The sequence below is a fragment of the Pipistrellus hanaki genome (genome assembly GCF_964339955.1).
Source record: "Pipistrellus hanaki genome assembly, chromosome: 10".
Taxonomy (NCBI): Eukaryota; Metazoa; Chordata; class Mammalia; order Chiroptera; family Vespertilionidae; genus Pipistrellus; species Pipistrellus hanaki.
Window position 1 is genome coordinate 70,739,403 of NC_140512.1, and position 26,168 is coordinate 70,765,570.

A 26,168-nucleotide genomic window follows, 5' to 3' on the forward strand; every position below is an offset into this window, starting at 1 on the left:
TAGGCTTTTGGTCAACAGTAGGCTATTTGTAATAAAGTTTTGGGAGAGTCGAAAATTATATGTGGATTTTTTATTGCCTGGGGAGGGGTGGGGCTGGTGCCCCTAACCTCGGTGCTGTGCAAGGTGAACTGTACTAGTAACCTAGCATTAGATTCCAACGAGGAGGTGAGACTGTTGGAATCTAGAGACCTGGCAGGCACATCAGAAAAATCAGTAGAAATTATATCTGAAGGGTAAGGAAATCAAGAAGCAATTTCTTTTAGAATAATGCTCAAAACTATGATATTGGTTTGTTGTCTCTTTCTTAGTCTTTTCAGTTCAAGGTTGATTTTCTGTCAGTCTTGATGCAGACTTCGGAAAGCCCTGGGCTCAGTGAAAACTCATGGTAACTGCAGAACCAGTGATTGAGCTGTGCATGAGCTGTGCTGAGCTTGGAAGAAAGACAAGAGAGGTAATTGACTGTGGCCACCTTTGGCTCTGGCAGGTCCCTGAGAGGAACGCTTCAGTCTGTTTACATTCTTGAATCCGTTTTCCGTGCCAGTGTTCTCAGTGCCGTGGACAGGACCAGTGTTTGAAGCAGTAGCAGCAGTCTCCCAGGACCGCATGCCCGGCTCATTCAAAGGCTCTGCCTGCAGCCACATGCGTTTTTCTGAGGATCACAGGTAGCCCTCCAAGCGGATTTTCACAGAGTTGTTTTTAAAGAATCACTGATGCTGTAATAAAAACAACACTTTAGAAACAATTTACTGGATGAGAACATTATAGTGATTAAACAATTTAAGCATTCGGCACTGCAGGATTATTTCTCTCCTCCAATGGACAGGAACTGTGCTGGCTGTTTGCAATGTGCAGGGAAGGTGATGGAAGCTGTCCTTCCTGTTAGGGAGTTTGTTCTCTGGGGAACAAGCCCCCAGGGACCACCTGTCTGTCTGGGAGGAGTCCACGGTACTTGCAGGAGGAAAATGCACACCGGGAGGTGGATTTTTCAAAAATTTCTTTATTAAAAATACTAAAGGCCTGGTGTACGAATTCATGCATGGGTGGGGTCCCTTGACTCGGCCAGCAGTCGTGGCTGTTGGGGGCCATCTTGCCCAGTCCTAATCGGCACTGATCAGGTCTGGCTGGCCACGAGGGATGGGACCGCAGGAGGTTGGCAGCCATGGGAGGTTGGCTATGGGAGCACACTGACCACCAGGGGTCAGCTCCTGTGTTGAGTGTCTGCCCTCTGGTTACCAGTGCACATCATAACAACCAGTTGACCAGTTGTTCAGTTGCTTGGTCACTTAGGCTTTCAAATATATAGACTAGAGGCCTGGTGTACAAAATGTGTGCACTTGGGGGGGTCCCTCAACCTGGCCTGTGCCCGCTCACAGTCTGGGAGCCCTCAGGGGATGTCCGACTGATGGCTTAGGGGAGCAGGCCTAAGCCAGCAGTTGGACATCCTTAGTGCTGCCGTGGAGGTGGGAGAGGCTTCTGCCACCACCGCTGTGCTCACCAGCCATGAGCATGAGCCAGGCTTCTGGCTGAGTGGCACTCCTCCTGTGGGAATGCACTGACCATCAGGGGGCAGCTCCTGAATTGAGCGTCTTCTCCCTCGTGGTCATTGCACATTATAGCAAACAGTTGTTCCACTGTCTGGTCAATTTGCATATTAGACTTTTATTATATAGAATATATATTTTTACTGATTTCAGAGAGGAAGGGAACGAGAGAGAACATCAGTGATGAGAAAGAATCATTGATTGCCTCCTGCATGCCCCCAACTGGGGATTGAGACCACAACCCAGACATGTGCCCTGCCAGGGAATTGAACTGTGACCTATTGCTGTATACACTGATGCTCAACCACTGAGCCAAGCCAGCCAGGTCAAAATTTTCTTTAAAAATCATACACTCGTGGCATAAGTAACACGACCCACCATGGGATCCTAGTTTGCAGTTTCTGAAAGGCACTGTTGTGGACAATATGGCATCTTTGTATTACTGGTGTCTCAGTGGTCACTGACCAGAGCCCCTCCGAGCAGACCCTCATAGGGTGTCTTCTCAGAGACAGCCTCTGTGAGGACGGACTGTAGATAAAAATGGCTGAAGAGAATTTTCTTCTAATGCAAACACCTCCTTTGTATACCAGACAGTTCCTCATATGAACTTGAATCAGACACTTGTCTTCTTATGAAGGAGCTGTAATGGGGAGGTAAGATATGCCCAATCATTGTAAAGGCTCGACAATGTGTGTTGTGAGTCAGTGAAGGATGAGCACAGGGGAAAGAGTTCTGTGTTTGATAAAGCAGGTACTCAGATACATTAGGAGGGTTCAGCAAGGCTAGTAGTAATTCTACAAAACCATGGAAGGCCTCTGGGAGGGAGTGGCTTCTTAGCTGGGCTTTGAAGAAAGGCTATGATTGTGCCAGCAGGAAGTTCAATTTCACAGCTTCCTGGGATGTGCTGTGGGTGCATGAGCTGTCAACATGACAGCAGCGAGTGTCCAGAACACCAGTGGGGCGTCCCAGATAACATGGTACTCAGACAAACCTGGGTCAGAATACCAACACTTTAACACCCATGCCACAGGACTCTACGATGATTAAATAAGAGGAGTGTGAAAAACATACAATTACAATTCATTAACAAACACTTCGTGGATCGAAAATTTACAAATAAATTCATAGTTCATTTGAAGTGTCCAATTAACCTATTAATATCTTAGCTTCCCAGAACCATTGTGTGTGTATATAAACACATGAGTGTTTTAAAACATGACTGAAATTAAGTTGTAAAAATTCATTAGTTTTCCAAATTAATGAATAGCTTTTCAAAAAGCATAAAATTAATATTCTCAGCCCAATCTAATTCAGGTCTCAGGACTAGGAAAAGCAGACACTGGGGCACATCTTATTTCTTCCCAAAGACACCAGCCCCGGCAGAGGGAGCCACAGCTGTGGGTTGCTGATAACTCCAAACAGGGTGCTCAGGGCCAGTCACAATCAGCATCTGACATTGCCCTTTACTACAGATTGGGACACGTAGCAGATCTACCTGATAGACACAAACTCAAACAGGCAGCCAAAACAGGGAGATAAAAACAAGCCCCAAATGAATGAACAAGAGAATTCCCCAGAAGAAGAGGTAAATGAAATGGAGACAAGAAATTTATCAAACTTAGAGTTCAGAAAAATAATGGCAAAGATGCTCAACTGTATGATAAAAGATATAGTAACTATGAAGAATGATATAGCACTAATAAAGAACACAGTGGAAGGAATAAAGTGCAGATTAGGGGAAGCTGAGGATTAGAACAGTGAGTTAAAAGACTGAGTAGAAAAAAAAATTGCTCAATTAGAGAACCAAAATGAAAAAAAAAAAAAAAAAAGGAGGACAGCTTAAAGGAGCTATAGGACAACACGAAATGTAACAATATTTGCATCGTAGGGGTGCCAGAAAGGGGGGAAAAATGAGCAAGAATGTGTTTAAAGAAATGGAAGAAAACTTCCCTAAGCTGGTGAAGGAAAAAAGTCACACAAGTTTAGGAGGCACAGAGAGTCCCAAGCAAGAAGAACCTAAACAGGCCCACACTCAGAATCATCATAATTAAAATGGCAAAATATTAAAGACAATGTGATATTCTTAAAGGCAGCAAGAGAAAAGCAATTTGTTATCTACTAAGGAGCTCCCATAAGGCTGTCAGCTGATTTTTCATCAGAAACTCTACAGGCCAGAAGGGAATGGCATGAAGTATTCAAGGTAATGAAAAGCAAGGATCTGAAATCAAGATTACTATATCTAGCAAGGCTACCATTCAAAATAGATGGTGAAATAGAGTTTCACAGACCAAAAAGAAGGCTGAGTTTGTTACCATCAAACGAATACTGCAAGAAATGCTTAAGGGACTGCTGAAATGAGAAGAAATATATATATAGAGAGAGAAACAAGCATAGAGAATTAAAATGACACCGTAGCCACTTTGGCTCATTGGATAGAGTGGACCAAAGGGTCTCGGGTTTGACTCTGGTCAAGGGCACATACCTTGGGTGCAGACTCCTCCCTGGCCTTGGCCCTGGTCAGGGCTTGTGCAGGAGGCAACCAATTGACATGTTTCTCTCACATCAATGCTTCTCTCTGTCTTCCCCTCTCTTTTCCATTGTCCCTAAAAATCAATGGAAAAATATCATTGGTTAAGGATTAAAAAAATTAATAAAGAATTAAAATGGCAATAATTAAGTATCTAGCAATAATAACTTTAAATGTAAATGGATTAAATATTCCAATCAAAAGACATAGGGTAGCTGAATATATATGAAAACATGACCCAAATATATGCTGTCTACAAGAGACCTATCTCAGAACAAAAGACTCACAAAGGATAAGAGTGAAGGAATGGAAAAAAACTTGTATGCAAATGGAAGCAAAAACAAAAAAGATGGGGTGGCAATACTCATATCTGACAAAATAGACTTCAAAATGAAGGCCTTCACAAGAGACAACAAAGGTCACTACATAATGCTAAAGGTATTGATCAAACAAGAGAATATAACCCTGGTAAATATATATGCACCCAATATAGGAACACCTAAATATATAGTCTTTGGAGGACTTTAAGGGAGAGATTGACAGCAATACACTCATAGTAGGGTACTTTAACACCCACTAACATCACTGGATAGATTTTGCAGACAAATCAACAAGGAAACAGTGACTTGAAATGACACACTGTATCAGACAGATTCAATTGACATTTACAAAACATTTCACCACGAAGCTGCAGAATATACATTATTCTCAAGTGCACATGGGCCATTCTCAAAGTTGGACCACATGTTAGGAACAAAACAAGTCTACACATTCAAGAAGACTGAAATAATATCAAATATCTTCTCAGATCATAATGGAATGATATTAGAAATCAAGGATAGCAAAAACACTAAAAAACATTTAAATACATGGAGGCTAAATAGCATGTTTTTAAACAACAAAGGGGTTACCCAATGAGATCAAGAAAGAAATGAAAAACTTTCCTGGAAACAAATGAAAATGAATGCACAACCACCCCAAATCTCTGGGACACAGCAAAAGCAGTTCTGAGAGGGAAGTTCATAGCATTACAGTACTATCTCAAAAAACAAGAAAAAGTAATAATAAATGACTTAACTCTACAACTTAAAGAATTAAAAAAAAGAAAAACAATAAAATATCAGAGTAAGTAGAAGGAAGGAAAAATAAATATTAGAACATAAATAAATTACATAGAGACTAAAAAAAAACAATACAAAAGATCAATGAAACCCAAGAACTGGTTCTTTGAAAGATAAGCAACATTGATGAACTGTTAGCCAGACTTGTCAAGAAATAAAGAGGGAGAGAACCCAAATAATTAAAATCAGAAATGATGCAGTAACCTAACAACTGACATCACAGAAATATAAAGGATTGTAATCAAATACTATTAGCAATTATATGCCAACAAGCTGGACAATGTGGATGAAATGCACAAATCCACCCCCCCCCCAAAAAAAAAAAAACCACAAAAAAACCCCACAATCTTCCACACTGAATCAGGAAGAATGAGGAAACCTGAATAGGCCAATAACAATTGAGGAAATTGAAGTAGTAATAAAAAAAAAAAAACTTCCAGCAAACAAACAACCTGGTCCAAAAGACTTAATAGGGGAGTTTTACAAAACTTTTAAAGAAAAACTAGCACCTATCCTCCTCAAGTTATTCCAAAAAATCCAAGAGGAAGGAACACTTTTAATCTCTTTTCATGGGGCCAGCATTACTCTAATTCCAAAACCAGATTAAGACACTAAAAAGAAGGAGAATTATAGGCCAATATCCCCAATGAACATAGATGCTAAAATCCTTAACAAAATATCAGCAGATAAGATCCAGCAATACATTAAAAATATCATACACCATGACAAAATGGGATTTACTCCAAGAATGCAAGGCTGGTACAATATTCACAAGTCAAAAACCGTGATACATCACATAAACAAACTGAAAGACAAAAATCACATGATCACATCAATAGATGCAGAAAAAGAATTTGACAAAATCCACCACCTATTTCTGATAAAAACTCTCAGCAAAGTGGGAATAGAAGGATCATACCTTAACATAATATCAACTGTATATGACAAACCTACAGTGAACATCATACTCAATGAGCAAAAACTAAAACCATTTCCTTCTAAGAATAGGAACAAGACAGGGATGTTTGTTTTCACCACTCTTATTCAACAGAGTACTGGAAGTTTGGCCACAGTGATCAGACAAGAAGAAAACATAAAAGGCATCCAAATTGGAAAGGAACTAAAACTCTCATTATTCCCAGATGGCATGATATTGTTCATAGAAAACCCTAAAGATTCCACCACAAACTACTAGATTTAATAAGTGAATTTGCCAATGTAGCAGGATACAAAATCAACACCCAAAATTCAGTGGCATTTTTATACATCAATACTGAATTCTCAGAAAGATAAACTAAACAAGTAACCCCTTTTACTATTGCAATAAAAAAGTTCAGATACTTGGGAATAAATTTAACCAAAGCACCAAAAGACTTGTACTCAGAAAACTACAGGTAGAAGAAGATATAAACAAGTAGAAGAATGTACCGTCTTCATGAATTGGTAGACTTAACATCATAAAAATGTTCAGACTACCCAAAGTAATCTATAGGTTCAATGCAATCCCTATTAAATTACCAATGACATATTTCACAGGTCTAGAACAAATACTCAAAATTTTATATGGAACCCTGACATCCACAGCAATCTTGAGAGAAAAGAACAAAGTTGGAGGGTTCAAAATACCAGATATTAAGTTATACTACAAAGCCACTGTAATTAAACAGCCTGGTACTGGCACAAAAGCAGACATATAGATTAAATAAAACAGAAAAGAGAAGCCAGAAATCATCTCAAGCCAGTATGCTCAATTAATATTTGACAAAGGAGGCAAGAGCATACGTTGGAGTAGACAGTCTCTTTAATAAATGGTGTTGGGAAAACTGGACAGATACATGCAAAAAAATGAAACTAGACCACCATCTTATACCATACACAAGAATAAACTCAAAAGGGACAAAAGACTTAAATTCAATATGTGAAATCATAAAAACCCTAGAAGAATCCATCGGTAGCAAAATCTCAAGCATCTCTCATAACAGTGTTTTCAGATACATTTCCTAGGGCAGTGGTCGGCAAACTCATTAGTCAACAGAACCAAATATCAACAGTACAAAGATTGAACTTTCTTTTGAGAGCCAAATTTTTTAAACTTAAACTTATTCTAACAACACTTCAAAATAGACTTGTCTAGGCTGTGGTATTTTGTGGAAGAGCCACACTCAAGGGGCTAAAGAGCTGCATGTGGCTCGTGAGCCGCAGCTTGCTGAGCACAGTCCTAGGGCAATGAAAACTAAGGGGGGAAAATAAACAAATAGGACTACATAAAAATAAAATGCTTTTTCACAGCAAAAGAAGCCATCAGCAAAATGAAAAGGAAGCCCACTGTGTGGGAGAACATATTTGGCAATGATATATCTAGTAAAGGGATAATATCCCAAATACCGGTAGATAAGGATCTCATACAACCTAACAAAAGGAAGACAAACAATCCAATTAAAAAACGGGCAAACAATCTAAACAGACTCTTCTCCAAAGTGGACATACAGATGGCCAAGAGTCATATGAAAAAATGCTGAGTCACTGATCACCTGAGGTATGCAAATCAAAATGACAATGAGGTATCACCTCACACCTGTCAGAATGGCTACCCTCAACAAATCAACAAGTGACAAGTGCTGGCAAGGATGTGGAGAAAAGGGAACACTGCCAGTGGACATTCATGCAGGTATAGCCATTATGGAAAACAGTACTGAGCTTCCTCAAAAAATTAAACAGGGAATTGCCATTTGACCCAGTAGTCCCACTTCTAGAATTACATCCTAAGAAACCTGAAGCACCAATAAAAATAAAAATAAAAGTATGCTCTCCTATGTTTATTGTAGCTCAAGTGCCCATCAGTAGATGAGTAGATGAGTGGATAAAAAAGATGTTGTACATTTGCACCATGGAACACTATGCAGAGGTAAAAATGAATGATCTCTTACCCTTTGAGACAGCATGGAGGTGCCTGGAGAGCATTATGCTGATTGAAATAAGCCAGTCAGAGAAAAAGGAGTGTCACATGATCTCACTCATATGAAGAATCTAATGAACAAAGTAGACCCAGAGACATAGAAGCAAAGAGCAGATTGTTGAATCTCAGAGGGAAGGCAGGGGAGGGTGGGTAGGAAGAGCCCGCTGAAGAACTTGTATGCATATAGGCATGGCACAGGCTAGGGTAGTGGAGGCCTAAGGGGGGCACGGGGCAGGGTATAAGGGATCAATGGGAGAAGAAAGGGGACATATGTAATACTTTCCACAATAAAGGTTTAAAAAAATAAAATGACTAAAACAAATTCATGTTCTCCAAGAAGACTTGTGCAGACTCAGCTATTGAAAGGCTGCTGTCCATGGTCCTGATTGTATTTCCTATTTCCTTGGAAGGGTGTCAGCTATCATAGCACAGCCTCTAATCTCTGAATGTCTTCTTATCCTAGAAGGAGGAGGATGGAGAAGAGGAGGAGGAGGGAGAAGAGGGGGAGAAGGAGGAAAGGAGGGGAAAGAGGAGAAAGAGGAAGAGGAGGAGAAGAAGGAAGTGTAGGCAGAGGAGAAGGAGAAGGGGGGGAGAAGGAGGAGAAGGGGGAGAAAGAGGAGGAGAAGAAGGAAGTGTAGGCAAAGGAGAAGGAGGAGGAGGAGAAGCAGGAGGGGGAAGAGAAGGAGGAAGAGGAAGAAGAGCAGCAGCTGGAGGTGGAGGTGGTGGAGGAGGAGGAGGTAGAGAAGGAGGAAGAGCAGGAGCAGGAAGAGAAGGAGGAGGAGCAGGAGGAGAAGGAGGAGGAGGAAGGGGAGCAGCCTAAGCCCAGCCTGTCAATTATCCAGCCATTACGACTCAGTAGCTCCTTGCTGCCCCATGTCATCAATGCCAGTTCAGTATCCCTCCCCCGCCCCCCCTTTCCTCCCCGAGGACCAAGGGTGAACCAGGACCCCTTCTGACACACAGTCCTCTTGGCACAGGAGCCGCCTGTGTGAGCTGCCAACCAGCTCCTGACTGTGAGGGGCTAAGACCTGGGTTTTTGTCTCTGGTGGGAGCACTGTTGGCTCAATTCCCACGATGAAGGGAATTGAGACCGTTATTCCCCACCCCCACCCCCAGGAGTATCTCAGTCTTTAACAAATGAGAAGCGCTACGGTTCATTTACTGACTTGACATGAATATTTCTGGGAGCACTTCAGACATTTATAGCACAAAAAGTTTCCTTTTCATAAACAACAGCCTTCTTCTAAAAGGTGCCTCATTTCCTTGCTTCCTGAGGGCAGACAGGGTGGGGTGCAGGGAAGGTCCGCCCTCCGTCCGCGGGGCTGAGAGGCCTGAGCCTGGACGCCCTCAGCACCCCAAGGCAGCCAGGCTCTGAGCCACTCCCCCTCCCTGGGCGCCCGCCCAGCCCCTGCACAGACTCTGTTTTGTGGCCTCTGTGTTTGCAGCTGGGCGAGGTCATCATGGCGCTGTCAGACACAGAGCTGTGGAGGGGGGTCTGCCAGGCTGTTTGAAATGACGAGGATGCCATCGGGTGCTGTGGTGCTGCCGGGGAGAGGGGGAGGAGGGAGAGGGCAGACTAGGAGAGATGTCTCTGCCATGTCCCTCGTGTCCTTTCCTTCTGGAACAAGGCAAAGACCCAGAACACACGGTCCATCAGTCCAAAGGGCTGCGAGATGAAGGGAGAGCTGTCGCCTGCTGCTTCTGCTTCGCTGCCAGCTCTGCCCCAACCGCCCACAGGCTGCCGGCCGGCCTCTGACCAGCAGGCAGAGAGGACCCAGGGCATTCATACTCAGAGGACCTTCAGGGGCGCCCCTGCGGGCTGGGGTAAGGCTCCGGGCCTTGCCCCTCCCACATGCAAGTCAAAATGACCTCTTACTTTGTGAACTAATAGGAGCGTGTACGTGTGCCAGCGCCAGGCTCATGTGCCCGGGACAGCTGTCTGTCTTCCTGTGCCTTTGGTCCTCACTGGTCCCTGGTGCCCGGACAGGTGCTCGCCCTCCTGGAGCTCCAGGCTCGGGTCCCCTCACCTCCTGGGCCCCAGCAGCACTGGTAGAGGGGTCCAAGCTCTTCCGGCGCCGGGGGGGGGGGGAGAGCCTCGCCTCGCGGCCTGCTGTGGGCAGTGGGTGCCCGTGGGAAAGCCCTGGCATGGGAAGTGCGGAGGCTCCTTAGCTCCAGCTGGTTTGAGTGGGTGAAGCGGCCTCTCCAATGTCCCTCCCCTGTGGACGCGCAGGCCTGGTGGCCGGGGGATCCCTGACAGAGCCTCTCCCACGGGACTATGTGCAGCGGGTGCTGCAGCGGGAGGGGAAGGCAGCAGGAGCTCCCACTTCGGAGGTTTGCCAGCTCAGAGACAGCAATCAGCGGCAGGCAGAGATCTGATTGCCGGGCCTGTGGATGGCAGCCACGCTTTTCTGAAGGCGCGGTGCATAGAAGAGGTTTGGTTCTGGGGCTGCCCAGAGTGCGTGTGGTGGGAAAGGCTGATGGCGTGAGCCTCTCGTCGTTGGGGGGCAAGTCAGTGCCTCCCAGGTCCAAGTGGCGGTGGAGCCCATGGTGTCCGCTGGGGACAGTCCGAGGGTTACTCCTAAGTCAGTGGCCCGTGAGCAGCTGGCTCTGTAGAAATCACCCTCCCGCACTGACCAGTCGGGTCCACCGGTCCCATCTGGGGACACGGCAAGGTCAAGGTCACAGAGGGGAACAGGTGAGGCTCCTCACCAGGAGCTTCTGGGACCTCCTCCCCGCTAAGCCCCCCAGTAATGGTGGTTCCCCCAGAGGTCAGGGACAGAGGGCCCAGTAAAAGTCTATGGATCATTATTTTGTTTCTCACCCTTTAGCTCTGGCCCAAAGATGACCGTTAATGAGCTTGAGTCAGAAACCAGGGGCTGGGCGTGGCTCCGCTGAGAAGCTGGGCAGGTCAGATAGACGCCATGTTTCAAGAGGCTGCTGGCATCTGGTGGACACCTCCAGGCAGCTGCAGTCCTGGGAAGGTGCCGCGGGCAAGGCCTGGCGTTCACCGGCTTCGACTGGGAGACAGTGCAGCGCATTGCCATCATGGACAGAATGTTAGGCTGCTCCCTATTTCAGGCTTTCCGTGCAGGCGGCCATCATGCTCGGTGGACCCCTGAGTGTCCGTGGGTGAGGGGTAACCTACATGAGGTCTGACGCTCTGCCTCAGCACACTCCTGAACGCTGCAGTCTGTCTAGAGTACGTTTGGACTGGATAGTCATGTGCTATTTTTCTCAGAGTAAATCACGCATTCAAGAAAGACATTTATCTTATGGATTTGTCTGTCTCAACGTGGGAGCTCAGAATTTATGTAGATTACCCTCAGCCACTGACGTCTCATTTGGAGTTGAGCTGGAGGCTGCGCCTGATGGCAGAGCTCTGAGAGAGACTCCCAGAGGCCCCAGGCGCTGGGTGAACGCGGCCTGTGGTGCCGCTGGGTGCGGTGGGCGGGGTGGCTGACGCCTCCAGAGCCCTCGGAGGCATTGCTCTGTCCCTGTCTCCTGAGCAGTGAAGGGTTCGGTGTAAGGGGTGCAGTTAGGGTGTGGTTGGGCTGTAAGTAAATGAAATGGCAGTGATTTTGGGTGCCGTATGGAGGCTCGAGGTAATGCCCCCCTCCTCCCTCGGGACCTAAGACACAACTGGGCCCCACCTCAGCCGGGGGAGCCGACAGCCAGTCCGTGTCTGCCTGAGGGAAGAAGCCTGCTCACACTGAGGCTCCTGTGACTCATGGATTCATTAGCCAGCCTGCGATTTCTGCTTACCTGTCAGGCAAGATGGACACACAAGTGATTGTTAGGCTCCTTACTGCTTCGGGTTCCAAATTACAGCGATTTCAAATGCAATTAGTGACATAGACAAACCCGGCTTTCCGGTTCTGCGAAGGAAATGGTTCCGCGAGGGGTCTGGTGGAGGGAGAGTCGCCAAGCATTGTGGACTGAATTACCCGCAGGATCCAGGGAGCGCCTTCCGCTCAGCGTGTGGCTCCTGCTGCTGCACTGAGGACCCACGGCCTCCCCGCTCTGCCCCCCCCGCCCCTCCCAGGCTCCGCACTGGCACCTTGGGCACACTGTGCAGACCAGCCCGGGTGGGTGCCTGAGGCCTGGCCCGGGAAGCCGCACACGTCTATGCAGGCCCAACTGTGTGTGTGCTGGCAGCGGCCTGTAGATGTGAGAGGTACTGGGGGTGGGGGTAGGGGGAGGGCAGAGTGTGCTTAACCTTCGGGAAGAGCTGTGAGTCACCTACAGTAACCAGAGCCCAGTGTTCAGTGTGTGGTATGGCCCCTGGACATCTGGAGAAAATCTTCACTGACAGTGAAAAAAATAACAAAATGGATTCTATAAGGAACATTTTAACGTGCCTTAAAGGAGCAGACTCAGGAACATTAAGTTCATAAAAGTCAGTTCTCAGCTTAAATGTGTTTATTAACTTCATTGATTTTTAATTCAGGAGAAGGCTTTTTATGGCATTAAAAAAGCAATGAGGATTTGTAATGAAACCGGTTATTGAGAGTGGGCTTGGTTCTGCTCGCAGTCCTGCAGAGCGCGGCCAAGTGGCACGTACTCTGGCGGGAAGGGCGAGGTCAGCGTCTGGAGGTCAGCCCCAGGGGACGGCGGTCAGCTGTGACCATGCCTTGGTGTTCGCCTTGTCTTTTCCCTTTGGTCACTGTCCTCGTCCTGAGTGAGCCTTCGCCGTCTCAGTTCAAAGGCAGCATTCTGAAAAGGTTGTGCGGAGACGCTAGTCCATCCCATCGGCATCGAATGGCCTGTGCAGATGCCTCCGTGTAACTCGGGAAGACGGGCCTTGTGCATGTTCAGAACCCGTCGCTCACGGAATCATGCTAAGCACACGCAGCTGGGCAGTCATTTCCAACAACAGCAACGTTTGGGGGCCCCGGGGGCCCTTAGCGCCTTGGAAAGGCTCTCCGGCCGTCGTTCTGGGGCGGGGAGGCATATTGCGTGCCCGCCAGCCCCCCGGGCACTCCCCCGCGTCCTGGCGCAGGGCCCGGGCGGCCCAAAGCTTCCTGCCACCCGCTCCTCCCGGCCCTGGCTGCTGGCCCGCAGCCCCTGGAGGGCGTCGGCATCAGTGGCCGGGACAGGAGCCTGGGGCCTGCTCACAGGAGGTAGGGCGTTATAGGAACACGTTTGTGACCTAGTGGTTTCTAACAGTCCTTTCCTAATAAAACCAGCAGGCGGTAAGAGTAGCAAAGTGAGCAGGACATTGAGGAAACGGCATTTATTCGCAGAAGGAAGGCGCTCGCTCTCTGGCCGGGTCCTGGTGGCGTCCGTCCTGGTTCCTGGTGGAAGCACTGGCTGTAGTCTAGGAGAGAGAGGACCGAGTGCCTTCTAGCTCACCCTTTCACCCAGAAGGCGCGGGGGCTGGCACACAGCGGGCACCCGGGAGCTCCTGCAGCAGCGGGTGAGATGCCGCAGGCAGCATGGGCGTGAGCCCCTCCGTTCCACACGTGTGGACGGACGTGGGTCTTGTCTCCGGGAGCTCATGACACGGGCATGTCCTGTCACAGAGCGGCCCGCCCCGGGGCTTGCACAGCAAATATTCCTCCCGGGCCCACGTTGTGGAACTGAAACGCCAGGAGGCAGGTGGCTGCTCCTGCCCGCCTGCCCGGGTGGCTTCCGGCGCGGACCCAGCCACTGGTAGGCGTCCACTGCGGGGGGAAGCCACGTCTCTCTGCGTGTCCCCAGCCAGAGCGGAGCCAGCGGTGGGCCTGGGCCAGTTCCCGGCTCCCTGACTGCCTTGTGCTCCTTCTGGCGCAGCCCTGCCTTCCGGGGGTCCCCAGCCACCCACCGAACCCCCCCAGCTTTCAGTCCTGCCTGAACTAGGGGGCCCTGTACCCCTTCCCGGGCTGGGTAAGGGAGACCCTAGTGGAATCCGATCGTCGCTTTCTGTAACTGTTCCTATTGGCGGCTCGTGAGGTCATCGCCGCTGAAGGATGAAGTGAGTCTGTGTCCAGGGACCCTGTGTTTGTCTGTCCTTTTCCGTTCCCGGCTGCTTTTCAGAGAATCTCAGGATGGCTTCACGTGACACGACACAAAATAAAGCTCCAAGAGAGGGTCTGACCCAGCCCGTCACACTGGGTGAGGGCCCCAGGCCTGGTCTTTCAAACGTCTTCCCGCCACCGCCACAGGAGAGCAGACCTGCGCTTCCTCCTCCCCCCAGCACCGCGGGCACGGGGGGAGGGGGGCGGGGGTAAGGACTGAGCCCTTGGGGGGAAGCGGTTTAACTGAATCCACTGGCTCGGAAAAGCGGAGCGTGTAGGGGTGAGGGGTGAGGGGGCATCTCTAAGCTTAGCTGCTTTCCTTTTCAGCGAACGTGCTCCAACCAATAGGATCTGGGCGGTCCCGGATAAGGACTTGTTATGTTTAAATGTGCGCTGGGCAGACAGCACTCTTTGCGTCTCACACCCTGACATCTTAAGAGCCCCTGGGGAGCAGCTCGGGGGCCATCCTTGTGCCACCAGAAACCCAAGAAGACGGCGGACCTGGCGTCTCTCTGGGAGGGAAAGGGGTCATCCGGACAGTTTCTGACGCAGTATTTATTGTAGTAGGAAGTAAGTGTTCAGAGAGCAGCAAGGAATTTTTAGAGAAACAAAACAAAACAAAAAGATAGCGTCCTGCTGCTGATTCAGACCCGGGGCAAGAATGGAAGGAAAGGAAGAGAAAGAGAAGAAAGGAAGGTATGAATGGGAGAAAGAAGGGGTGTGGTCCATTGGCCAAGGGGGGAGGTGGAGAGGGAGAGAGGGAGAGGACAAATCCCTGCAGGAAGGATGGGGAGGTTCTGACAGCCCCGCTGCCCAGCTGGGAATCCAATGTGCTCACTGTGTGGGCAGCTGCCATTTAGCTGTACCCATGGCTGTCGGGTTTATTGGAGCCAGCCTTCGCCCTGGCATCGTGTGCCCCCGCTAGGGCAGCAGTCTCGAATTGAACTGTGTGTAACAGCCAGCGTGGCAGTGACAGAACCAAGATGCAGAGAACAGTGCTGTTGGGGATTAAAATGGGACTTCAGTAATTTCCCAGCATGCCTTTTGGTTGGGTTAAAAGAAATGTTTTTTTCTTTAAAAGGCATCGATCTTTCAGCGTCTGTTTGGAAAGATCAGGGTAAGCGCACTCCATTCAGACTTCAACGCGGTGGTTTCTGTGAGCCAAGAACAGCCACCCTTTTCTTGGGCTGGACTTTCCTGCTGGCGGGTTTGTCAAGGAGCCACTCTGCCCAGTCCGCATTGGCATTACATCTTGGGAAAACTTTTTTTTTTTTTAAGAGAGAGAGAGAAGGGGGTGGGGGAGAGAAAGAGGTGGAGAGAGCTGGGAACATGCTTTGTATTTATGTACTTAGCACTGTATTTTCGCAAGCTACCAGTTCTTTGTTTAATTTCTCTCGGTTCGAGGTGATGCTATCTATAGGACACACTGACGCCAGGGTTTGAGGGGCCTCTTCCTCAGAGTCCGCTAAGCTGGCCATTTCATTCTGCAGATGCCACTGCTTGGGGCGACTAGGAACCTGAAGCAGGGTCTGCCCCGCTGCTGGGAGAAAGTGACCCGCAGGGTGAAAGTCTCCCGGAAATCAGAGACCTGTCTGCCAGTGAAGCTGGGCTCGGGTCCTTCCGCCCGCTTAGCTGGCCGGAGACCCAGAAGTTGCCTTCACTGTCGTTTTAAAAAGTGACCAGCCACCGTGTTTCTGCAGCATCTGCCTAATTCAATGGCCTGTTTTATTTGTTCTGTAAGTTGGCTCCAGGGAAGATAAATACACACTCACATCTAAGTGGGAAAAGGGGTCAGTGGACATGATTTTTAATATTAAGGAGTAAAATCTTGATGAGATGATCCATAAAATATTTTTAAAAAATACATCTGCAAACCTGCTCAACACACAGGAGTGGAAACCGTTTCAAAGGTGCAGATTGGAGATGCTGGGCAGGCGGTGGAGGCCTGACCCCTCCGCAGGCTCCCGCTCTGCTCATGCCCACCGCCCAGCGTTGCTGCCCTTCCCAGAATCTCTTCCCTGATGTGGGGATGGGTTCTGAAAAGCTTACTGAAGACAATAAGCAAAGAATGATGCATCATAACCCTTAAATGCCCTCACTGCAATTCTCAGCAGTTGCTGTACTTCACTCATCAGTTTGCATGTGGGACCTCAGATCCCTGGCTGTGAGTTCCAAGACAGACCCAGGCTCAGGGGAAGCTTGAGTGATGCCTGCGTGCTTACAGACATGCATGTGGAAGCGCGTACCAGGTCTCAGCCCTCCTCCCACATGTGTGCGCCCAGGGCACAGGCTGGAGGAGGAGCCATGTTGTCCTTCAGGGCCTGGGCCCCCGGGCCGCACGGAGGGCCCCCCGGGCAGGCGTCACGGGTCCTCCTGCCGGTAACTGCTCCCTTCACGCCTCCCCCAGGGGCTCTGCTCGTCCTGACCCTCTCCCATTTCTCCTGTGCAGTTTCCATTCTTCATGCAACACAGAATTGTGATTTTGCTCTCCCTCCAATTGTTATGACTTCTATTTTTTTCATTTTCTGAATAATTTTAATAAAGTGCTCACCCAATTGTCTGAATAATTGTTTTTCACCGAAGCCCTTCTAAATTTTATTGTCACCGGCATAGAACAGGGGCTGAGCATAAACCCCTCCAACAAACCATTTGTAAAACCTCCCAGCACACACACACACACACACACACACACACACACACATACACACACATACACACACACACACACACACACACACACACACCTGAACACAGCATCTCGCTTTCCTCCCAGCCTGTGAGGGTGGGGCAGGAGCACGAGGCTGCCCCATACTCCAGACGCGGATTTAGCCAATGAGGGCATATCCCCAAAGAGCGCCTGTGTCACTCACAGCAGTGCACTTGAGACTCCCCAAGCTGGGGGGGGGGGGGTTGTTGAGGGGTTGGGGGGGAGAGGATTTTAATTTTGACCAAATTGTAATTTGAATATTTTCAAGCTCACTTGAGAATATCATTTTTAAAAGTTAGGGACACGTGTGCCTTTATCCCACATGGAATGTTATTGCTGATACCCTTAGATCTGTAAAGTATGTATATGTATAGTGACATATAAACTATTACCATAGATGTGCTATACTTTGTAAAAATACGTTAGTGTACAAAGTATATATACACACATACAAATGTTAGCACACACATTTATGAATGTGCTCAGTTTGTGTAGTACATACATGCATATTCATATATGTACATATCTATTACATAGGTGAGACCCTCACAGGGTCCGTGTTGACCGAGGTGTCTGGACCTGGCCGCAGGCAGCAGCACGAGCACCCCTTTCCTGTCCCGCTGGAGGGAGCCTCCGTGCGGGCACAGCTGGGGCAGGGGCGGCGTGCACGCTTTTCTGTGTACCTAACGGTGAGGACTTCCACGCTTAGTTTTATTCCTCCGCCTCAGAGGAAGCAGCGGTGGTCAGCTTTCACCCCACCCCTCCCCCCAACACACACACCTGTGGTGGGCATCTGCTTGTAGGGCCGGCCTGGGCCCCAGGGACACTGTGCCTCTTGTTTTTATAGTTTTAAACCTTTTAAACCGACTTAGCAGTTGCATGTTGTGCCCAGTGACGGGAGACCACAGAGGGCCACGCAGGTGGGTGTGTCATCGATGCTGATTAGAACTGGAACGTGCCCGCTGGGCTCAGAGCTGGGGGAGCCTGCGGAGGGCGGGCGGGTCCTGTCCCAGGAGGCGGCATCCTCGGCACCCAGTTTTCCCTCCAGCTGCAGAGGCAGAGGCAGAGGCAGAGGCAGAGGAGACCAGGGACTGTGGGCTTGGGCAGAGGTGCCAGGCGGTGGCCTTGGACTGGACCCAGGAAGGCCAAGCCCAGAGCCTGCAGTAGGGCCTGATGCGGGGCAGCCTCATATTCCGAAAACCGACATAGAAACGGCGGTGCCCACGCGGTGGCGCAGGGAGCCTCCCTGAGTCCGGGAAGAGGTGAAGGCGCAGGGCCCGCCTTGTCCAGGTGTGAGGGCCGTGAGGCTTCTGGGCAGTGCAGGACCCCTGTTCCCCGCTCTGGCGCTCAGGATGGGATAATCATCCTGGTTTGAAGGGATGCGAACAGGAGGGGTGGGGCCGCACAGGGAGAGGGGAGGAGGGCTGGGGAAGAAGCAGAGTGCCCAGAGCCTCTGTAGAGACCATGGCTCAGATCCAGGAGGGAGAGGGACTGGAGGCCAGGAGGGAGGAACCCCAGCACCGAGGCCAGCTCGCAGACCCCCACACGGGGGCGCTGGTAATGCAGCCAGGGTGACTGTGCGCCAGCCCAGGCGCCCACTGCGTCCTCTCCACCCTCCCCTGCCCTCCCGGGAGCAGGAAAGTGCCCGCAGCCAGGGCGGCAGCCTCGACCGGAGCTTAGTGACAGCCAGGTGGGCTGGCTTCGTGCAGGGACTGGGGCGGGAGGAACCTGAGTCCCGTTGCTGGGAAGTCCCGCAGGCCTCTCTCGCCTCCCCTGACTTTCCCCTGCGAGGCCGCTGCCGGGAATGGGCGTTTTAGGAGAGGAGTCTGGTCTGGGAAGGAAGGGGGCGCCTAGGCAGGGAGTCCCAGCCGCCTCCCTCCCAGCCCCATCGTCTGCCCTCCGTGTCCCCACGCGCACCAGGGTCCTGGCTGTTGCAGCTTCCAGTTCAGAAGAGAAGCGGGAGGGGGCGCTGGCGGGGCCCAGGCCCAGCTGCCAGGGATGCGGAGGAGCGCAGCGCCGCCCGGAGGAGAGGACGGGCACCCTCCGGTGCTGCTCCAGGTCCCTTCCACCCCCCACCCCTCACCAGAGCCTCCCCTACAGTTCCCTCCGCCCCTGCGTCTCGGAGTGCATCTCCGTCCTCAGCTCCCAGAGCTCCCGCCGGCCCCCGCCCTGCACCGCGCGCCCCGCCGGCACCCACGACCGGCACGCCCGCCCGCCCGCCCCGCGCCCCGCACACCCGGGAGCCGGCCCCCGCCCTGCACCGCGCGCCCCGCACACCCCGGGAACCGGCCCCGCCGCCGGGCGCCATTGCCTAGGGAAGGGGGGCGCTGCGGGCGGAGCGGGCTGCGCCGGAGGTCCCCGCGTTCCGGTGGTGCAGCCGCGGGCCCAGGGGCCCCCTCCCTTTGCCTGTGTCTTTTCCTGCCGGCGGCGGCTTCTGGGCCCGGCGTGGCCTCGGGAGGAGTGGGAAAGGCAGCGAAGGAATCGGAGAGAACACGCCCCCAGCCCGGCCTCCCGGCGCGCAGGGAGGGCGCGGAGGCTGAGCGGCGGCGCGGGGACCGCGGGGCGCGGAGGAGCCGCAGCTGCTCCCTCCCCTCCCCGCTCCGCTCCCCGCTCCCCTCCCCGCTCCCCTCCCCGCGCAGGGCGGCGGGAACCCGCGGAGGAAGGAAACACAGCCAGGCGCCGGCAGAGGCCAGCGAGCGGCACCCATGGCTTCGCTGTACCAGCGCTTCACCGGCAAGATCAACACCTCGCGGTCCTTCCCGGCGCCCCCGGAGGCCAGCCGCCTGCTGGGCGGCCCGGGGCCGGAGGACGAGGGCGCGGGGCCCAGGTCCCAGGCGGCGCGGGCGGCCGCGGCGGGGCCCCGGGAGCGCGGCGGCGCGGGGGGCCGGCCCCGGTTCCAGCGCCCGGCGCGCAGCGACGGCGAAGACGAGGACGTAAGCGCATCTCGGGGCGCGGGCGCGGGCGCGGGCGCGGGGGGCGCGGCGCGGGCTGCGCGCGGGGAGACGGGGAGCGAGGCCCCGCGTCTCTGATGGTCTCAGACCCCCTCCCTTCCCCCACTGCTCCTGGGCGCTCCCCCAGATGCGCACCCAAGCGCGGTCCTCTGTCACCGCCGCCCGGGGCTAGTCCTGGGCGCCAGGAGTTGGCGGCTTGGCTGGAGCGGGGTTTGTGGTGCTGCGCCCTCCGGAGCGGGGACTTGGCCAGAGGCCGGTGCCTGGGGCTGCTGTTGACCGCGTGGGGCTGTGGATCCCGAGCAGAGAACCAGGGCTGGCAGTGCCTACAAGTTGGTCTTTCTTCCCCAATGCGTGAGGACCGGGAGGGTTCAGTCCCGCCTGCCAGTCTCTGGACTCTGCCCATTGTGCCTCCTCCCCTCCCCACACAGTCCCTCCGCACCAGCCTGCAGGACTCCCCTCGCCAAGACACTTGCCCGCTGCTGGTGGGGTTGTCTTTAGTGAAGAATAAACAAGCGCTGGTGTCCCAGGCTGCCACCTGCCTCAGGCCCGCGGGTTTGGCTGGTGGGCGTGGGCTGCCCTCCGCGCCTGGCCTGGGCTCACCGGCTGGGACTGTGCTGCCTGGAAACTTCTGGGGAGCAGGCTTCCCGGGCTCCTCGGGGCAGGAAGCCGGGTTGCAAGGTTGGATCTGCATGGTCAGTAAGTGGAGAGGCCTTGTAACCAGTGACTCAGGCGGCACCAGGGGCCGCAGAGGGATGTGTGCACTGCTTCTCTTGACCATCGGCTACTCAGGGCCTGGGACAGGGAGGCCGGAAGAGAGCACACCTCCTTTCTGACACCTCCTTCCAGGGGAAAAAGGAAAACCCCACAGGAGCTCTAGTCAGGCCCGGGCCCGGCACCTGCGAGGCTGGTGGGCAAGGTGGGTCCTGCTACAGGACCCGCCTTCACCCCGGGAGTCCCCGGGTGCTCCCTCAGGCCACAGCCTCCCCGACATACCCAGGGCCGCACAGGCCTGCGCTGAGCCGAAGGCTGTGGTCCTTAACCAGTACCGGTGGGTCCCCGGCCTCGCTGTTGGGCATTTCTTTTATGGTACAAGGCTGTGTGTGGGGGGTGACTTTTTCTGGGACAATTCTGGGGGCAAACCCACTGAGGTTTTGTTGTTATTGGCCGCGTTTGTTTTGTTTTATGAATGGAGGTCATGGGACTGTAATAAAACTGATCAAAGTTTGTGGGAGATGGAGACGTCGCGTGCGTGCGTGTGCGAGTGCGTGTGCGTGCGTGTGCATCTGGGTGCAGGCAGATACAGACATACACAGCCTGTACCAGGTCTGTGTGAGGCGCTTTCTTTTCTTTCGGATCCTTGCAGACACCCTGGCCCAGGGGGAGCTGACAGACAGACGGCCCCTCAGTGGGTCAGGCCAGAGGGACAGGCAGGGATGCTCAGCCATCTGACTCGGCCTGGGAGCCTCGGAGGGCAGGCTGCATTGGGGTCCGGGAAACTGTGGAGGGTTACAATACCGAGAGCCTCGGGAAAGACAACTGGGCTGCAATGCAGACAGACGTGATGCACTTGTCGCCTTACATCTGACTTAAACCTTCAATGTGTTGCTTGGAGTGAGAACAGTGCAGCTTCTTCTGGCAGACTGTAGGTGTCGCCAGGAGCAAGGCCAGGGGAGCGGGTCTGCATTTGTTTCACTTGGTCTCCACCCACCCTTTTATTTTCCCTCCTCGCCTTAGCCCCGGGCATGTATTTCCTTCTTTCCCATCTGACATCTGCCTAGCGCTGTTTCTCAGATAAACAAAAGGAACAAATTGGCAATTTAACGTTTGCAAATGACTCCCTGGCAGGGCTCTGCGGGCCTATCTCCCTTAATGTCATCAGGTCCAGACACCAGATTTCCTCTTGGAAATCACAGAGGTGTGTGCTGTACCTTTAAATATAGTCCAACATATCCCGTGAAATATACATAAACTTAGTAAAAAATGCATGATTAAATCAATGTCACAGGGCTAAATGTAGCATCAATTTCTTAAAACTTTGATGTACTTTTCTCAGCAACTTTTTTCAAAATTGGAAAAGTTAACGGCTAAATTTTACTCGAAGATAGTAGTACGCAGTGAAGAGCCCTTTTCCTGCAGGAATGGGGCATGGTTAGCCTAAGATGAGAGGTACTAGTGAAAAAGGCACAGCGGCTATAAAAGCTGCTTTTCTGAGATCAGCCCTGGCCAAGGAGAAGGCATCTGATATCATTTTACTGTCCGCACTCAAACTCACAGATAAAGGCCCGTGAGGAACAGCTGCCTTTGTGCTGTGTACCCGGGCGGCTCCTTTGGAAGCTTTGGCGGGTTTTCCGGCGCCAGCTTAGGAGGGAGCTGTCCGAGGCGGAAGTGCTCTCCCCCGGAGGACACAGGCATCCTGGCAGGGTGCTGGTCCCGCACAAAGGCTGGTGGCTTATTTGCTCCTCTGTGACTTGTCCGCCAGCCGCTCAGGTACAGAACAGCGTTCCTGCCTTAGCCCGGGCGGACGACAGCCAGCGCACCTTTAAAATCCAGAGGGCTTCCCGCCTCTCAGAAAGGGGGTGTAAGTTGGATCTTGAGCCCTCTGGGTGTGTACGTACACATGCCTGGGTATGGTTGGGAGTGGGTGAGCCCCCTAAAATGGAGTTTAAGGGAGTCACAGGTCTGGCAGAGGTGGTCCAGGGCTGGTGTTGCATGGAAAGTGCACACACACCTGCACAAACACATGTATGAGGGGCCTGTCCTCCCACTTGGCACCACAGAGAGGTCTGTTGGGGAGCCTTAGTTCTAAGATGAAGCTTAACTTTGACACAGACATAGAGCCAAGGGGCCTTCTCTGTCAGTGTCCTCATAAATCTTAGATTCATTTCAGTGTAAAGCCAATTGCTTGAGCAGCCCCTCGAAGGAATCAATAGCTATTTTGATTTAAAATTCACTCTGCAGGTTTAAAATAAGTTGACTCTTAAAGGAAAGTTACTACCAGTGACTTTTAATGTAAGTTGGTCAGTTCAGAAGGAAGGAACTGAGAACAGTTTTAAAATCCCGAACTTTGTCCTGCCCCGTTCTTCAGCATTTCCTTTTCCCTCTTCATTGGAGAGCGGTTGGCGGGCATGCTCCCTCAGTCTCAGGTGCAGGTGTTTTTCACTTTTGCGGACCTGTGAGGTCACACCGGCGTTCCCATCGTCTTCGTTTTTGGTGAAACATGATTTTCTAACAATACAGATGTGATGACAACAGGATTTTCAAACGGCAAATTGGCAAGACAAGACTGAGCAGGGAACCCTGCGTGTGACGTCTGCCGGCCTGGCAGGCCGGTTCCCTGTCCGTCAGCCACCAGTTTTTTACATAAACTTAGTAAAAAATGCATGATTAAATCAAATCAATGAGCAAAACTAATTCGCTCCTTGGCTGGCGTCAGCATCCTGACCATTTCTCCCGGGTTTATCAGCTTTAAGCCTTTTAAGTAGCTCTGCTCCACAAAGATGTTTATGTGTCCTACTAGTTTTTCTGTTCTGTATTTCAGTGTTGTTTGTACGTATTTGATTTCACATTGTCTTCCTAACGTACGAGGAAAAGGCTGGACAGTCAGCCATGTGCTTGGTGCCACACCCCTGACTGGCCGCCAGTGCGCAGGGTGCTCCCCAGCAGAGCGCGGTGGGGTCACAGGGTGGTTTGGCGCTTTTACTGGGGAGGCATGTCCTCTGGCAGCCTTGGCTCCTCCTCCTGGCACCTGCACGCAGCTGCTCCCCGCCGGGCACCGGCAGGTGCTCCCTGACTGTGTGCTGCTGCTATTGCCGGTCATGTGACCCCCACCTCTCCCTCCCTGAACGCTCCCAGACCTGGGTCTCTGCTCTCCTCTTCTTCCCTCTCAAGACGCGTGAGATGTGAGGTCCGTTGGGAGGAAGATGAAGGGGCTGGGTGCGCTCCAGCGTCTGTCCCAGAAGGTCACTAAAGCGCGTCCTCCCACCGATGCACTTTCTCCTGGAGACGGCGGGAGAGGCGGCAGGACCTTGTGGTCACGGCTTTGTGCTCTCCCAGGCTTTTCCTCCACACGCAGCAGCCAGACAGCAGGTCACGGGGTGCTGGGGACAGGCTGTCGGCAGGAATGCAGGCCCAGCTTTGTCTTTCCCTCCCTTCACATCTGCTCCGTCTAAGTAACTTCCTGCCTCATTGCTTTACCTCCGCCCGTGTGCCACCACGCACGCTCGGCCCACAGTGTCCGGGGGCACGGACAGGGCGTTCTCAGGACGCCGGTCTCCGTGTGGCGCTCAGCATCTCACTCCATGAGCTGTGAGGCCCCCAAGGGGGTTCCATGCCCGGTGAGACTAGGCCACCGCGCCCTCTGGGTGTCGGCTTAGAAAGATTAGTTTTGCTCTTTACAACGTTTTTAAACACGGGAAGTATTTACCATAAAACAGTCTCTGAAAGTCTTGGTAAAGAGGTACATTTTCTTTCCTTCTTTCCCCCTTTCTTATTTTTTAATTACAGTTGGCATCCAATATTTTGTATTAGTTTCAGGTAGACAGCATAGTGGTTAGACAGCCATACACTTCACAGTGTTCTCCCCATATTTCTGCAGCCCCCGGCACCATACATAGTTATGAAATGGCCCTGACTGTATGGCAGTTACAGGATAGTCACAGGGATGCAAGGGACAGCAGAGGGAATATACACTGAGTGCCAGGTGATTATGATCTCTGAACACATAATAATCTGGCCACTCAGTGTGTGTGTGTGTGTATTAGAGGCCTGGTGCATGGGTGGAGTCCGGCCAGCCTGGCCAGGAAGAGGGGACATGGGCGGTTGGCCAACTTACCTGCTGGTCAAAGGGACAATTTGCATATTAGCCTTTATTATATAGGATATACACTGAGTGGCCAGATTATTATGGGTTCAGAGATCATACTAATCTGGCCACTCAGTGTAAGTCACTTTAAAAAATATGTTTAGTACCTTTAAAGAATTTGCTGAAATTACACCTATAACGAAATCACACACTATTTTGCTTATCTCAGCACAGAACGTGTAGTCATAACCAGGAAGCTGTCTGTGTCACAGGAAGTAGGACCAGTGATGGAGGGAGAAGCCACTGTAGCTTCGTGCACCGGCCCCTGCGTGCACCGGGCGGTCTTTCCCGGCAGGCTCCCCGTCTCACTTCACCTTCGTAATTTCCTTGGCGAGGCAGGAAGACCGTCAGAAAGAGCTCATCTGTGAGCTTGAAAGATTAATAAGGGGAAGCTCGTTTCTCTGTGTTTGGGCCAGCCAGCTGTTACCTGTGGATGTTAGCGGACACATTTCCGTGTGCTAGCAGCCTTTGCTCTAGGGCTCTTCTAGCAAAGCGTTTGCTGCTTAAAGCCACGCGGTTTGGGAACTGTGGTCTGGGCACTTGGGCTGCTTCCAGACGCCTGCCTCCCCGGGATTGAGCTCTGTGTCCGGGAAGACGTTGGAGCAGGCAAGGAAGCCAGCTTCACCTGGCAGCAGGCCTTCTTTATTGCAGCCAGTGCAGACTTTCGAAATAACTTATAGCAGGTCCGCAGCATTAGAATAACATGCCATTTCTCTTTTCATTTTTGCTGAATTGATTGGGGTGACTTTGATTAATGAAATGATATAGGTTTCAGGTGTACAGTTCTATGTACATCATCTGCATATTGTGTTATGTGTTCCCCACCCACGTCAGGTACACAGCATAGTGTTAGACAGCCATGTGTCCATCACCATTTACCCTCTTGTGCTTCCCTAAATCCCCTTCCCTCTGGTAACCACCATACCATATCTATGAGGATTTTAGGTTGGTGTTAGGGTGTTTTGTTTTGTTTTGTTTTGTTTTGTTTTGTTTTGTGTGTGTGTGTGTGTGTGTGTGTGTGGTTTTGTTTCTTAACCCCTCACCTTTCTCACTCAGCTCCACAATCCCTCTCCCCTCTCAGCCGTCAGTCTGTTCTCTGTATCTTTGAGTCCGTTTCTTTGTTTCTCAGTTTATTTTGTTCTTTGGATTCCACATATGAGTGAGATTATATGGTACTGTCTTTCTCTGCCTGGCTCATTTCACTTAGCATAATGCCCTCTGGGTCCCTCCTGCAGTCACCAAGGGTAAGATGCCCTCCTTTTTCAAGGCTGTGTAATATTCCACGTTGTAAATGTACCACAGCTTTTTTATCCACTCATCTACTGGTGGGCAGGTGGGCTGCTTCCAGATCGTGGCTATTATATTAGTTTATACTTTTTACAATGAAATCAATTCCTTTTCCCACATAAGATGAACATGCTAGTATCACTATGTAGACAGAAATTTTTTTAGATGTTGGCTTAGGACATTTTTCTTCATAAAGTAGAGTTTTTAAAAAAAAGAAAATT

At 51.4% G+C, this 26,168-nt stretch overlaps 1 protein-coding gene across 2 annotated transcripts in view; it reads left to right on the forward strand.

Moving 5' to 3' along the window:
* Positions 1-26,168, forward strand: part of DPP6 (dipeptidyl peptidase like 6) — a 431,250-nt gene that overhangs the window by 72,764 nt on the left and 332,318 nt on the right. Inside the window, exon 1 of one of the 2 annotated variants that reach the window (XM_084897508.1) lies at positions 19,398-19,781. The exons of the other annotated variant lie outside the window; for it this stretch is intronic. Within the exon in view, the coding sequence (XP_084753634.1) occupies positions 19,554-19,781 (228 nt within the window). The 5' untranslated portion in view covers positions 19,398-19,553. Of the gene's footprint in view, positions 1-19,397; positions 19,782-26,168 lie in introns of those variants that run through there. 2 annotated transcript variants of the gene reach the window in all.